Source organism: Petaurus breviceps, unplaced genomic scaffold (assembly GCF_028583685.1).
Source record: "Petaurus breviceps papuanus isolate PSGF00001 unplaced genomic scaffold, PetGlider_PUasm1.0 227, whole genome shotgun sequence".
Classification (NCBI taxonomy): Eukaryota; Metazoa; Chordata; class Mammalia; order Diprotodontia; family Petauridae; genus Petaurus; species Petaurus breviceps.
Window position 1 is genome coordinate 8,951,927 of NW_027185896.1, and position 13,316 is coordinate 8,965,242.

The following is a 13,316-nucleotide window of genomic DNA, read 5'->3' on the forward strand; positions in this document are numbered from 1 at the left end:
CATGCACGTGCACACACTTTCACACTCACATATACTCACAGATACACACACTCACACACATGTGCACACACACACTCCCCTCCATGGCAAGGTTCTGGTTTAGCAGACTGATGCATCACTGCCCCAAGTAGAAGAAAAGCCAGCTCTTCAGCTGTGTGCAGCTCAGCTCCAGTCTCTCCCATTCCCTGCTGAGGCTTTCAGGACAGAAGCCAGGGCATCAGGGAGCATTTCAGAGGCCTTGCCCGGGCTCCCTGGATCTCCCCAGTAGCTTCCCTTGGCTCTGTTCCCCAGCTCCGGGCCTTGCTCACTGATATCCTGCTGGACCAGATACCCAACCTGGTAGATCTGCAGCGCTTCCTGAGCCACCTGGCACTCACCGAGCCCCTCCCTCCTAAGAAGGACCTGGTGATGGAGCAGGTATCAAGAGAGGGAAAAGGCAATGACTGCCCAGCCCAGTCTAGAGCAGGGGTCTGACTAGTCAGTGTCCTGTTGGGCTTGTCCATGAGGCCAGACCCCTGGGTTCTCTCACTGGCACAGCTAAGTGTACTGTGGCCTTGAGTGACTCAACTTCTGCCATATTTGTTGGCTCCTGGACTTGCTAGTCAAGGCCTCTTCCCATTCTGTGACCCTTCCCCACAGATCCCAGAAATCTGGAACCGGCTAGAGAGGAAGAATGGGGGGAAGTGGAACGCCATTGCAAAATACCAGCTAAAGCACATCTTTAACCCCTCTGAGCAGGACCTGCGTCTGCAGGCCAGAAGGTAGGCTGGGGAGCAATGCCAGAGTCAACCACCCTTCAGTGGGATTTTCCCTGAGTCTCAGGGGTCCCTGATTCCTTCAGAGAGCACCAGCTTCTTTCTCCTCCAGCTGGTCAAGATGGGACCATTGCCCTTACCTTCCCTGCTTTCTAAATCTCATCCTGAGCTTGGGGCTCCCCTGACTTTCCTAAGCCCCTGAACTCTTGACTTCTCTGCTCCTACTCCCATAACTGGCCTCTGCTTCCTCTTGTACTTATTTTCCTTATCGGCAACACATCCCAAACAAAAAGTTTTCCAAGATGTGTTTTATAAGGAAAACTAGCTGATCCATTCAGAAGAAATGTTCCAGCGCAGGATAATTAGACATGTATGTGGAAAAGAAATTGACCCAATTCCAGGTTAGGCAGTAACTTAGTTTTCAAGCACATCTGTCTAGCTAATGCTTTCCTCACCAGGTTTGGCCCAAGATTCTTTCTAGTTCATAGGCCACAGTCAAGAATGGATTCTTCCATCCCAGAGCAAGTCCCCAAGAACAGTGATTTGGGATTCGTCCATTGGTGTTTCCTTGGATTAAGCTCATTGGGTTGTTCTGTCACTCCCAGATCCCTGCCAGCCAATCCAGAAGTCTCATAATAACAGGGCTGGTCTGGAGGAATACCATTTCTACATTCCTGACTAATCTTCAGACTGTGAGATTTAGAGCTGGAAGGGTCCTGAGGGACCACTTGGTGTAGCCCCTAGGTTTTTATACTTGGACTTCCTGGGAAACTGAGCCAGAGAAGGGAAGACACTTGCACACAGTCAAAAAGGCAGCAAGCAGCAGAATCTAGATTTAAACACATATCCTCTGGTTTCAAATCCAGTGTCCTTGCCTTAAGTTACCCTCCCAGACCCCCACCCAGGAAAAAACCATAGAGATACAAAAGGATCCAGGCAGTATTATGGAATATCAGCTCAAAATGCAGAACCCAGCCCCTCTTGACAGAACCCCTAGACCAGACACCATGGTCATCCTGGTCACACTTCTCTGGGCCCCCCTCTTTCCTGGGTTTTTCTGCAGATGGGCAGAGACCTACAAGCTCGATGTCATGGAAGCGCTGAACCCTGAGAAACCCAAGTGTGCCTCCTGCAACGCGGAGGCCTCCAAGCGATGCTCTCGATGCCAGAATGAGTGGTACTGTAAGCGGTACGTCCACCATGTGCCCAAAGCTGCTCACCCCTGCAGGACCTGAACCCCTTCTTCCCTTCCCTCTCCCAGGACACTGATGCAAAGGCTCCGGAGATTTTAGCCTGGGCTCCAGGAGCTCCCATTCAGAGGCCAGACCTCATTGGCCCAGGATCAAGGCAACAGGGTCAAGTCCTGAGGCCCATGGACCCATCCCTTTCTTAGGACAACAGCTTAGCAGAACCTCATTGTGCCTTCACTTGTTTCTCTTCCTCAACAGGGAATGCCAGGTAAAACACTGGCAGAAGCACCGAAAATCCTGTGACTTAATGGCCAAGACGCTGGACAGTGTGAAGGAGGAGGTCAAAGCATAGTAGCTGCTACTCATTTGCCCTCGTGGTATCCCATCATGCCAAGCCTCCAGTGTGCCCCACAATGCTAGCTATGTGCACCTCTTCTCCCCCCCACACACCCTAGCACCCCAGACCAGACTAGACTGCAGGCTCCCCCATCAGGAAGAGGCCACTGCTTGCTTTCTACTCTTTCTGGTCTGAATCCCTGGTAACCCATTCATTCTTGCCTAGCCCTGCAGCTTCCAGCTTGTGCCTCAGCTCTCAGGACAGTCCCAGCTACTTGAGTCTAGAACAAAGGATGGTTCCTTCAGTTCTTGGGAGCACGGCAGGGTACTTCAGGAGGTCCTTACCTCTTCCTGCCCTGGGTAAGGGGGAGGGGGAATTCTAGTAGGGTGAGTCCTCACAGGCACCCAGAGAAAGGAGGGAGTAAGGGTGGGTTGCTGAGACTTCCCTCCACTTTCTGAGACTCTGTGGCAAGAAAGTGCGGATGTGGGGTACCTTCTTCCTCTCTGTAAAACACAGTAAATGCTTTCTTTTGAGAAAGAAGTTTCTGTCTTGTCGGCAGCGAGAAACCGCCCTAGTTTGGCCTGATCTCTTCTAAGGCCTGATGGGATGGGGATGGCTTTGGAAGAGGGCTAAGGCTGCTTCCTGTGAGGCCAGGCCGAGCCTCCAAGGGAAAGGGAAGGAGGGGAGAAGCAGCCCAAGACGAGGCTGGCGGGATGCTGCTCTGGGAGCCAGTACCAGCTGGGCTCTTGCTCAAAGGGGCCTCTCCCTGCACCCCTTTTTAGACTAAGAACAGCACGGAGCACTAACCCATTCGGCCCTGGTGCTTTTAAGGTCCGACTTCCCTCCCCTTGTTGGGGGAGGAGAGAGGCCGCAACCGTTCTCAGACCATAACCCCGTCCCTCTATCCTTTCCCTGTGGAGGCTAAAGTGCCTCCAGTGGCTCCTTCATCCCAACTTGCACTTTTCTGGTCTGGTTCGCTCGGATCCCCTCCCCTCCAGTTAGTCCCTCCCCGCACTCGTTTCCCGCCCCCAAGTCAAAGGCTGAGTTCTGCCAGCCCCCTCCCAGACTCTAGTTTCCATTGCGTGGCTTTGGCTCCGGAGATTTTAGCAAACCGAGTCTGGGCCCCTGGGTTGGGGCGGGGCCGGTTGTCAAGCGCTGCCCGAGTCTTCGAAGTGGGGGCTGGGGGCGGGGGAGCGGAGGAGCGGACTCCAGCCTCAGAAGGCGCTAGGAATTGGAAGGGCCGGCTCCGCCCTAATAGTGCTCCTGCTGCTGCTGTGAGTCCGCTGAGACCCATAGACGGGAGGAGGAGGAGGCAAAAAACCTCTGCTACCCATCCCAGAACCCAGGAGAAGAAGCAGGGCCAAGACGAAGGAGTGCCCTGCAGCGAGAGCGGCCGAGAGCCAGGGTGCTCAGCGGTCCACTGAGTCCGAGAGGCAAAGATCAAAACGGACAGAGAACTACAGGCAAAGGCAGAGAGAAGCTGAACTTAGGCTGAGGGAGAGGGGGAGGATGGGAGGATGGGAAGGAAGCAGAGAACGAAGCAGTAACTGCCCCAGCTGAAGAGCACTTGAGAAAAGGAGGGACCAAAAGAGGCAGGACTACCCCCTGCCCAAACAGAGGGGGGCTTCGCTGCTCCGTGCTCAGCCACAGCTGGGTCCGGGGACTCCTGCAGAGGCAGTGATGTCTGCGGAGCCGGAGCTGATCGAGCTGCGGAACTTGGTGCGGTCACCCGACGGGCTGCGGGGGCAGGAGGCTGGCCGGAGCCCAGGCCCTCGGAGTCCAGGCCGGCTGGAGCGCGCCAACGCGCTGCGCATCGCTCCGGGCCGCGGCCCAGACGTGCTGCTCCGCGGCCGTCAAGTCCGTCTGCTGGGCGGCCACAGCGATCCCCGACTCACGACCGGACCTGGCCGGGGCCACTGCTTCCGTCCATCAGGGCCCGGCACCCACACTTGGTGCGACCTCTGTGGGGACTTCATCTGGGGCGTCATTCGCAAGGGCCTGCAATGTGTCCGTGAGTACTGGGGTCTCTAAATACGAGGGTGGGGTGGGTGGGAAGGCTGCACTCTAGACATCTGAGGCTCAAAGTACTCAAGTGCGACCACGTGGGAGTTGCTGTGAATTGTTAGGTGTCCTGCCCGTCGGGTGGATGGCTTTGGGAGTGTGGGTAAGGGAAAGAACATCTAAGTTCCTAAGGAAACGGAATCGGGGATTTTCTGGTGCGCCTATAGGTCGTCTTGACGCTGGCGTCAGGTTAGTTACAGAACCGGAGCATCAGTGGGAGTGCCTAAGGTGGGTGGTTGTGGGGGGAGGGCGGGCCGCGGGCTGTCAGGAAAGGACCTTTGGACCCACATTTGCAATAGGTTTTCCCTCCATCTTCAGACCACCCCTCTCCTCGTTCCTTCACTCTGACTGTGGGGGAGGTGATAACCTTATGGCCAGCAAGTACGCCCCGGACCTTATCACCATCCCAAGCCCAGTTAGTAAGTTCTTTTAAGACTTTAGCAGCCCACGATCCTGCCGGGCAGCCACAGGCTCCAGAATGTGGAAGCCACAACTTCAATGTTAGGTCTGATTTGACCTGCTATGGCCGAAGTTTACCTTTGTCCAATCCCAGGAAGAAGGTCTTGGCCGCTAAAACTGAGCAGTGTTGCATTGCATTACATTCCAAGGCAAATATTTAACCTACTTACTGGACAAACCATCTGCGAGCACTTCCAGCAACATTTGCATAGACACAACGAATGTGCTCATTTCCAATGATTCTTATCTACAAATTAAAGCCGGCCTGGCTCGTTACTTCTTTTCTCTTCCACTGCCCCACCCTCACTCCCAGCTCGGGTTTGGCCACCTCGGCTTCATTTTGCATTCTGTTGTCTTGCCTTCCTCCTGGTACTTCTACTCAGTAGGGTATTACTGGATTGCGATACTGGTGCCCTCCACCACCAACGCCTCATTGTGGTATGGAGGAGACAAGCTTCTCCAGGTTTGGCCCGTGCAGTACAAGCTCTGGCCCTTTCTTCCAACCAGGAAAGGCTCTGAATGTAGCCTTGGTGATGTCAGTCCTTGGAGGACCAGTCTAATGAAGGACAGTGCACATCTTCACAAGTAAACAAGACCACTGTGTGGTTTGGTTTTGGATTGGGCAAGGGTTTGTTATTTTTTGCTTCCGTGAGCCATAGAAAATGTCTCGGGGTCCTATGGATCCCCTTTCCAGAAATTCCTCCATACTAAAGATTTGTGGGGAAGGGACAAAAGTCTTTAGGGATCACACAATTCTTGGAGGGTCAACAAAAATAAATTTAACTGTTGACATTTTAAGTTCCATCTTTGTCCAGTGACTAACAAACTGACACATTATTGGAGAATGGGAACCATATCAATGTGGATACTACAGAGATTCCTAAAATAAAAGGGCATTAAATTTAAGTGATCTAAGTGCAACCACGGCTCACAGCTGCTTCTCTGAGAAGCAAACAATGGGAGCTGATTTTGTGTGCAAAGGCAGCAAGAAACATCATTTAATGTAACATTTGGATCACCCTATCTTCACAGTGCTCAGACTGAGCATATAATCTAATCATTTGACATTCAGCCAACATTCAATTCATTGAGCACCTACTGTGCCATGCAATGTGACCAGTGCTAGGGATGCAAAGACTAAAAAACCCCCACAAGAAGCATAAATTATATTGGGGGGGGGGGGAGGTGACATGCCCACAAGTAAATAAAAATACATATAGAGCAAATACAAATTAATTGAGTAGTGGGAACTGGCAACTGGGTGAACTAATGGATAAGAAGGCTAGATTTGGTCTCAGGAAGACCCAAATTTAAATCCTGCCTCAGATACTTATTAGCTGTGTGTTGTTCAGCCATTTTCATTCTTATCCAACTCTTTTTTGGGTTTTCTTGACAAAGATACTGGTTTGCCATTTCCTTCTCTAGCTCATTTTACAGATGAGGAAACGGAGGCAAACAGGGTTAAGTAACTTGCCCAAGGTCATACAGCTGGTAAATCTCAGAAAGATTCTTGACTCCAGGCCTGGCACTCTATGCACTATCATACCACCTAGCTGTCCTATTTGCTGTGTGACCCTTAGCAAGTCACTTAACTCCTCTGGGCCTCAGCTGTTTCACCTATAAAATGAGGGAGTTGGACTCAGTCCCAAAGGTTCCTTCCAGCTCTAAAGTTATGCTCCGTTGAACTAGGGGATCAGTATTGGCCTCCTGTAAGGGCTCACCTAAACTGATAGAAGTGAGGAAGGCATGTATTGCAGGCAAAGGGGGACAGATAGCTTGTGCAGAAACTAAGAGAGGAGAGTGGCAGTGATGTTACAATCAGGATTGGAGTCTGAAGCTGGATGGTGAAGGTTTTAAATGCCAACTGTAGTTTAAATTTTATCCTGGATCGATAATGATCCCCCCCCTATAGCTTCTGGGTGAGATGAATGACATTGGCAGACTCGGACTTGAGGCCTCTCACTTTGGCTGCTGTGTGGTGAATAGAGAGAGGAGGGAAATGTCAGGCAAAGATACCAAACATGACATTGCAGTAGTTTAGGTTGAAAGTTGATGAGACCTTGAGCCATTTAATGAAAGTCACATGTCCAAATTTCTTATACAAGAAAAAGAATAGAAAAATGATAGGAAAAAAATGACAGGCAAGTTGTACAAAGTAAGCCAACACACATCTTATCACTTGGTGACTTCATTATGAAAGGAAAGAGGATGACAACCATGTCAGAAAATATAGTTGAGTCAAGAAATGCATATGGAGGAAAATGTGTGCACTACTCGGAAGTCACACTACTTGGAAATCTCACTCTGTACATCATGAATAATTTCTTCCAAGAAATGAGTTAGAAAGTGCTAGGCAGAGTAAACACCAAAGACATAATAAAAAAAAAAATAAAACAAAAGCTCTCTCACTGAACAGGAAATGATTGGTTATTACAAATTAGTTGTGTCAAAACCTGCTGTCGGTGTCAGAGCATCAAATAACTAGCACAAAAAACAAAGTAAATGACAAAATAGAAAATGAAAATGAAAAAAGTCTGGGCAATTAGAGCAGTCTCAATCCAACCTGTTTAAACAATCTGTTGATCCTGAAAAATAAGAATTGGACAAAAGGAAAGACATTGACAATCACCACTTATTGATGAAATCTAACTGATGTAAAATGAGACCAGCAATTGCCACCAGCTCACTTAATTTGTTTGCAAGTCTAGAGCTATACTTGCTTAAGGTCCACACTCATTTGTTTAACATTACAGAGGAAGGAGACAAAGACTTTGAGTAATTGCTTCCAAAATAGTGGAAAGCAGTTGAAAAAATGAGTCTGTAAAAAGACTGGGATAAGATCCAATTATTGTATATTGTTGTCTTCTCAGTAGAATGTAAAATTCTTGAGAACTAGGACTATTTCATTCTTTCTTTGAAACACTTTTCTCTCCAACTAGAAGGACTTGAATTGAATTGGCAGTCATGATTAGAACTCAACTGTAGGATCATCTGTGTTCCTTTTGGGGGGGGGGGTGAGAAGAGAGGGGAGAGATTTAAGAGATACCAAATAGGAGGAGAGTTGATGAGGCCCCGAGTTCAAGAACCAAACACAAAAACAGAGGAATCATGATGAAACACGTTCCCCACCTCCAGATAGAAAGGTGTGATGGATTCACAGCGAAGACTGAAACTTTCTAGACATGGCCAATGTGGGAATTTGTTTTGCTTGACTATACATGTTTGTAATAGCTTTTGTTTTTCTTGCTTTCTCAATGAGGGGTTGGGGAAGGAAAGAATACTGACCTAAAAATATGATGAAATTCAATTTAAAAAGAAAATGTAGTTAATTTTAAAATGATGAATGGAGAAAATGAAAAAATACTTGAGAGGACATAATTTTAAATGCATTTGGGATTGCTTTTTCAAAGTATTTCAAAGAGGGAAGATTCGAAAATGATCAAAAAAATTAAATAGTTTTTCCCCCTTCCTTCGCCCTTTCCAAAAAAAAGGGACCAAGATGGCATCAACAACTACTAAGCAATATGCTTACTTTCTTAATTTTTATACTATTTTTATTAACACGATCTGTGCTGAAATTGCCAAGTGTCATAAACATGAAAAGGGGACAGTCAGGCTTTTGTTGGTGAGTTTCTGCAGAAGATTATAGTTGTATGGGCTTTGTGGCCATACACCTGGGTTGAGAAGATTATCAAATGTGTAAATTCCCAGTCTCTGGGTTGGAGGGATTTTTTTGTTTGTTTGTTTGTTTGTTTTAATGCAACTTGAAAGGATATAGTTAAAGAAGGTGTCTCCTGTGGTAGGTACCATAGATGGGATTGTGGTGTTAATACTGCTTAGTTTCTCACTTCATTATGAAGTGTTTATACATACTCACCTAAGATGTTTGCCAGTGCTATTAAGGATGTTCGGTGTGGGGTCCAAACAAAAAGATTTCTGCTTATACACAGGTTCTCCAAATTTATCCATTTACTCATAATGAAAACTTTTTTTTTAAGTCTCCTCAGTGAGATCTACAATAACTTGAAAGAGATCTCACTAACTATTGGCACTATGGAAAGACAAAGTGTTTGGACAAACACATTGTCCAGACTTTGACATTATCTGCAGTCATTTATTAAGCACCTCCTGTATGCCAGATACTATGCTAGGTAATGGAGATACAAAGATAGAAATGAAATCATCCCTGGCCTCAAGGAGATTACATTCTATTATCTCACCATCTTTTTGTGACTGACATGCATATAGCACATAAGTTCCCAAAGTGGGTGATACCACTCCCTGGGGGTGCTGGAACTATCCAGGGGGGGCAGTAGTTGCCTCTGGTGCAATTTAGGAGTATTGAATAAAAATAAGGGGGCAGTGGAAGCATAAGGAAAGAAGAAAAGATAAAAAAAATTTTGAAAAATCGATCGTGTATCTGTTTTGTAACAGAGTTAAAGCTGTAGTGATTATTTTTGTATCAAATGCTTTGTTAACTTCTAGTTTACATCATTCATTTCCGCAAGAATTTGAGTTACAAAATTTCTCTCCGTTTTCCCCTACCCACCACGCCAAAATAGTGATCCCACTGGATATCCCCTCCTCCAATCTGCTCTCTCCCATATCTTCTCCCATACCCCCTCCGACTTTCCAGTAGGGCGGTGGATCCCTATGCCCCAGTGCCTGTATATCTTATTTCCCAGTTACATGTAAAATAATATTAATAATAGTATATATATATATATATATATATATTTAAACATTTGATTTTAAAACTTTAAGTTCCAGATTCATTCCCTTCTTCCCTTGTCACCCACCCTTACTGGGAAGATCAGCAATTCAGTATAGGTTGTACATGTGTAGCTATACAAAACATTTCCATAGTGGATATATTGTAAAAGACTGTAAAAGATATTTCCCTCCCTCCTATCCCACCTCCCACTTGTTCTATTCTCTACTTTGATCCTGTCCCTTTTCAAAAGTGAGTGTTTCCAACTTCCCCCCCCCCCCCCCACCCCCCCCCCTCCCCTCCACTCAGCCCCCTTCTCATCCCCTTCCCCCCCTACTCTCCTGTAGGGTGAGATACCCTATTTAGTGTGTATGTCATTGTCTCCCTAAGCCAAATTCAATGAGAGTAAGGTTGACCCATTCCCTTTTGCCTTCCTGTTCTTCCCCTCCATTGTAACCATTCTCCCTTGCCTCTTCTATATAAGATAGTTTACCCCATTCTGTCTCTCCCCATCTCCTCTCACTCCTCTCTCACCTCTTAATTTCACCTTTTAAGTATCATCCCTTCCTATTAAATTGGTCCTGTGCCCTCTATCTATGTATAACTGTACACATATATACACACATTCGCATATGTATTCATACGCCCATATGCCCTTCTTTATAGACATATATGTGTGTATATATATATGCATGCATATATTAATATATACATTTCTATTTCCTTCAACTATTCTCATACTAAGAAAAGTTTCATAAGTTACAATTATCGTTTATCCATGTAGGGATGTAAATAGTTCAACTCTGATAAGTTCCTTATGATTTCTTTTCCCTGTTTACCTTCTCATGCTTCTCTTGCTTCTTGTATCTGAATGTGAAATTTTCTATTCAACTCTGGTTTTTTCATCAAGAATGCTTGAAAGTCCTCTATTCCACTGAATGACCATATTTTCCCCTGAAACATGATACACAGTTTTGCTGGGTAGGTGATTCTTGGTTTTAATCCCAGCTCCTTTGACCTCCGGAATATGATATTCCAAACCCTTCAGTCCCTCAGTGTAGAAGCTGCCAGATCCTGTGTTATCCTGATTGTGTTTCTACAATATTCAAATTGTTTCTTCCTGGCTGCTTGTAATATTTTCTCCTTGATCTGGGAACTCCAGAACCTGGCTATAATATTCCTAAAGCTGTAGTGATTACATTAGTTTCCAAATAAACACCCAAAATGTGAGTGGTCAAATCTGCTGACACATCTTAACAAGCAAGTGTTGGCAGGCAAACATGTTGTGCATTGTCAGGAAGTCCAGCATGCATGAGCAGGAATATGTGCATGTAATGACTTGTTTAGAATACAATACTATACTGTTACAATACTGATACAATATCACATCATCAAAATTTCAATGCAGGAAAAAACCCACAAATTTACAATAAATTATCAAATTTAAGATGCCTTTTTAAAAATATTTTTAAATGATGCAAATTTTGGGGAAAAAATTAAAGGGTTAAATTTAAAAGGTAGATTTCCAGGGGGCACTGTGTAATTTTTTTTAAAGAGGACCAAATAAGTTTGGGAACCTCTGATATAGCATCTTAAAGCCTACACAGCTCTTTCTATATACGATCAAATTCGATTCTCATAACAGCCTTGGGGGGTAGGTTACTACAGGTATTATTATTCCCATCGTATATATATGGAAATTTAGACACAGGTTATGTGACAGAAGTGCCTGTGGTCATACAGCCTTAAGTGACAAAGTCAGGATTTTAAGCTCAGACATTCTTGACTCCAAGTCCAACACTCTACAAAGCAGCCATTCCCAAACTTTTTGGCCTCAGGATTTCTTTACCTTCTTAAAAATTATTGACCCCACCTCCTTGCCAAGAGCTTTTATTATGTGGGTTAATCTTTTGCCACTTACCATATTTAGAATTAAAATGACTTTGTATTATTATGAAAGTATTTTTAACCTCATGGACTCCGTGAAAGAGTCTCAGACACTCCCAAAAGGCCTTCAGACCATAGAAGTACTGCCTCCATGATGTCTCCAGGTGCCTCTGACCAGCAGGAAGCCTTTGGAGTAAGTTTGTTTATCTGTCTCTCTAGTTAGATCAGGAATATTCATTTAGTTGTATCACATTTGGGAAATGTTGCAGTCCTTTTGTTACAGCAAGACATCTTTTTTTAAAAATTTATTTACTTTTAGTTTACAACATTCAATTCCACAATCCCTTAAGTTCCAAATTTTCTCCCCCTCCCCCCCATGGCAGCATGCAATCTGATACAGGTTCTACAGATACTTTCACATTAAATATTAGTCAAGTTGCCAGAAAGATTATAACCAATGGAGTGAACGAGAAAGAAGGAACGAAACAAAACAAAGCACAGAAGAGAGAGAGCAAGTAGTTTGCTTCGATCTGCATTCAGACTCCATAGTTCTTTCCTCTGGATGTGGATAGCCCTTTCCATCACGAGTCTTTTGGAGTTGTCTTACATTGTTACATTGCTGAGAGGAGCCCAGTTTATCAAAGGTAGTCGTCACAGATATGATGTGTCTGTAATTGTGTACAAAGTTCTCCTGGTTCTCCTCTCCTCACTCAGCATCAGGTGATATAAGTCTCTCCAGGTTATTATGAAGTCTGTCTGCTCCTCACTTCTTATACCACAATAGTATCCCATTACATTCATATACCACAACTTGTTTAGCCATTCCCCAATGGATGGGCATCCCCTTGATTTCCAATTCTTTGCCACCACAAAAAGAACTGCTATAAATATTTTTGTGCATACAGGTCCTTTCCACTTGTATGATCTCTTTGGGATATGGCCCTAGAAGTGGTATTACAGCAAGGCATCTTTTGAACCACCAGTATTTTTCTGATGATGACTAAATACTGAAACATCATAATCTCCAAAGAATCATATTGAACAGTAAGTTATTAGAAATGCCTTGGATACAAGAAGTAGCCATTTAGACACAAAAAGAGATGGGTTATTTCAGAAACATGAATGTGGAATAATAGTGATACAGTCCAAAAGGTGCATTGAGATACTAATAGATACCCAATAGGTACTAATAGATACCATTGGGATACCCTGAGATTCTAATAGATCCAGAGGAAGGTTTCCAGTCCATTGAGTAGATCCTCTTATCAAATTTGGGTTAGGAGGAGACCAGAATCACAGGAATGTATAAGCTACAACCTTTACCAATGGAGAAAGTTACACACAAGGGCAAAATCAAAGTGTCAAAGTATGTGACTCTGTTCTGTTTGACAGTATTAAGCTATATATCATTGTGTGTGCAATTATATCATGTATAAATGTATCAACATGTGTCAGCAGTATCAGGATGTACATAAGTGTAATGTTACAGTTTTGTTTCAGTCCTTTCAGTCATGCCTGACTCTTCCTGACCCCACGTGGGGTTTTCTTGTCAGTGATACTGGAGTGGCTTCCCATTTCCTTCCCCAGATCATTTTACAGATGAGGAAACAGAGGCAGACTAGGTTAAGTGACTTGCCCAGGATCAAATAGCTAGAAAGAGTCTAAGGCCAGATAAATTCAGGAAGATAAGTCTTCCTGACTCCAAGTCTGGCACTCTATTCATTGTGCCACCTAGCTGTGTAATATGTCTGTGCAAAATGTGACAGTGTGACAATGATGTGCAAATTTATCAGTTTCCTGTGAAGTTTAGAGTTTGAATGTATCATTAGGGTTCTGAAATAGATCGGTTTAATTTATGAAGAAAGAATGAGTGTAATTGAGGACTCTTGCAAGTAAGATACGGATCTATGTATGCA

At 44.9% G+C, this 13,316-nt stretch overlaps 2 protein-coding genes across 3 annotated transcripts in view; both read left to right on the forward strand.

The window, feature by feature from the left end:
* The window catches only part of ZMYND10 (zinc finger MYND-type containing 10), a 12,188-nt gene extending 9,366 nt beyond the window's left edge, over positions 1–2,822 (forward strand). The window contains exons 9-12 of the mRNA XM_069095639.1: positions 292–417; positions 640–761; positions 1,819–1,944; positions 2,204–2,822. Of these exons, the coding sequence (XP_068951740.1) occupies positions 292–417; positions 640–761; positions 1,819–1,944; positions 2,204–2,297 (468 nt within the window). The 3' untranslated portion in view covers positions 2,298–2,822. The remainder of the gene's footprint in view (positions 1–291; positions 418–639; positions 762–1,818; positions 1,945–2,203) is intronic.
* A 588-nt stretch (positions 2,823–3,410) lies between these two features.
* Positions 3,411–13,316, forward strand: part of RASSF1 (Ras association domain family member 1) — a 37,509-nt gene continuing 27,603 nt past the window's right edge. Inside the window, exon 1 of one of the 2 annotated variants that reach the window (XM_069095640.1) lies at positions 3,411–4,293. In XM_069095640.1, the coding sequence (XP_068951741.1) occupies positions 3,963–4,293 (331 nt within the window). In that variant the 5' untranslated portion in view covers positions 3,411–3,962. The remainder of the gene's footprint in view (positions 4,294–13,316) is intronic. The other variant, XM_069095643.1, reaches the window with a different exon arrangement.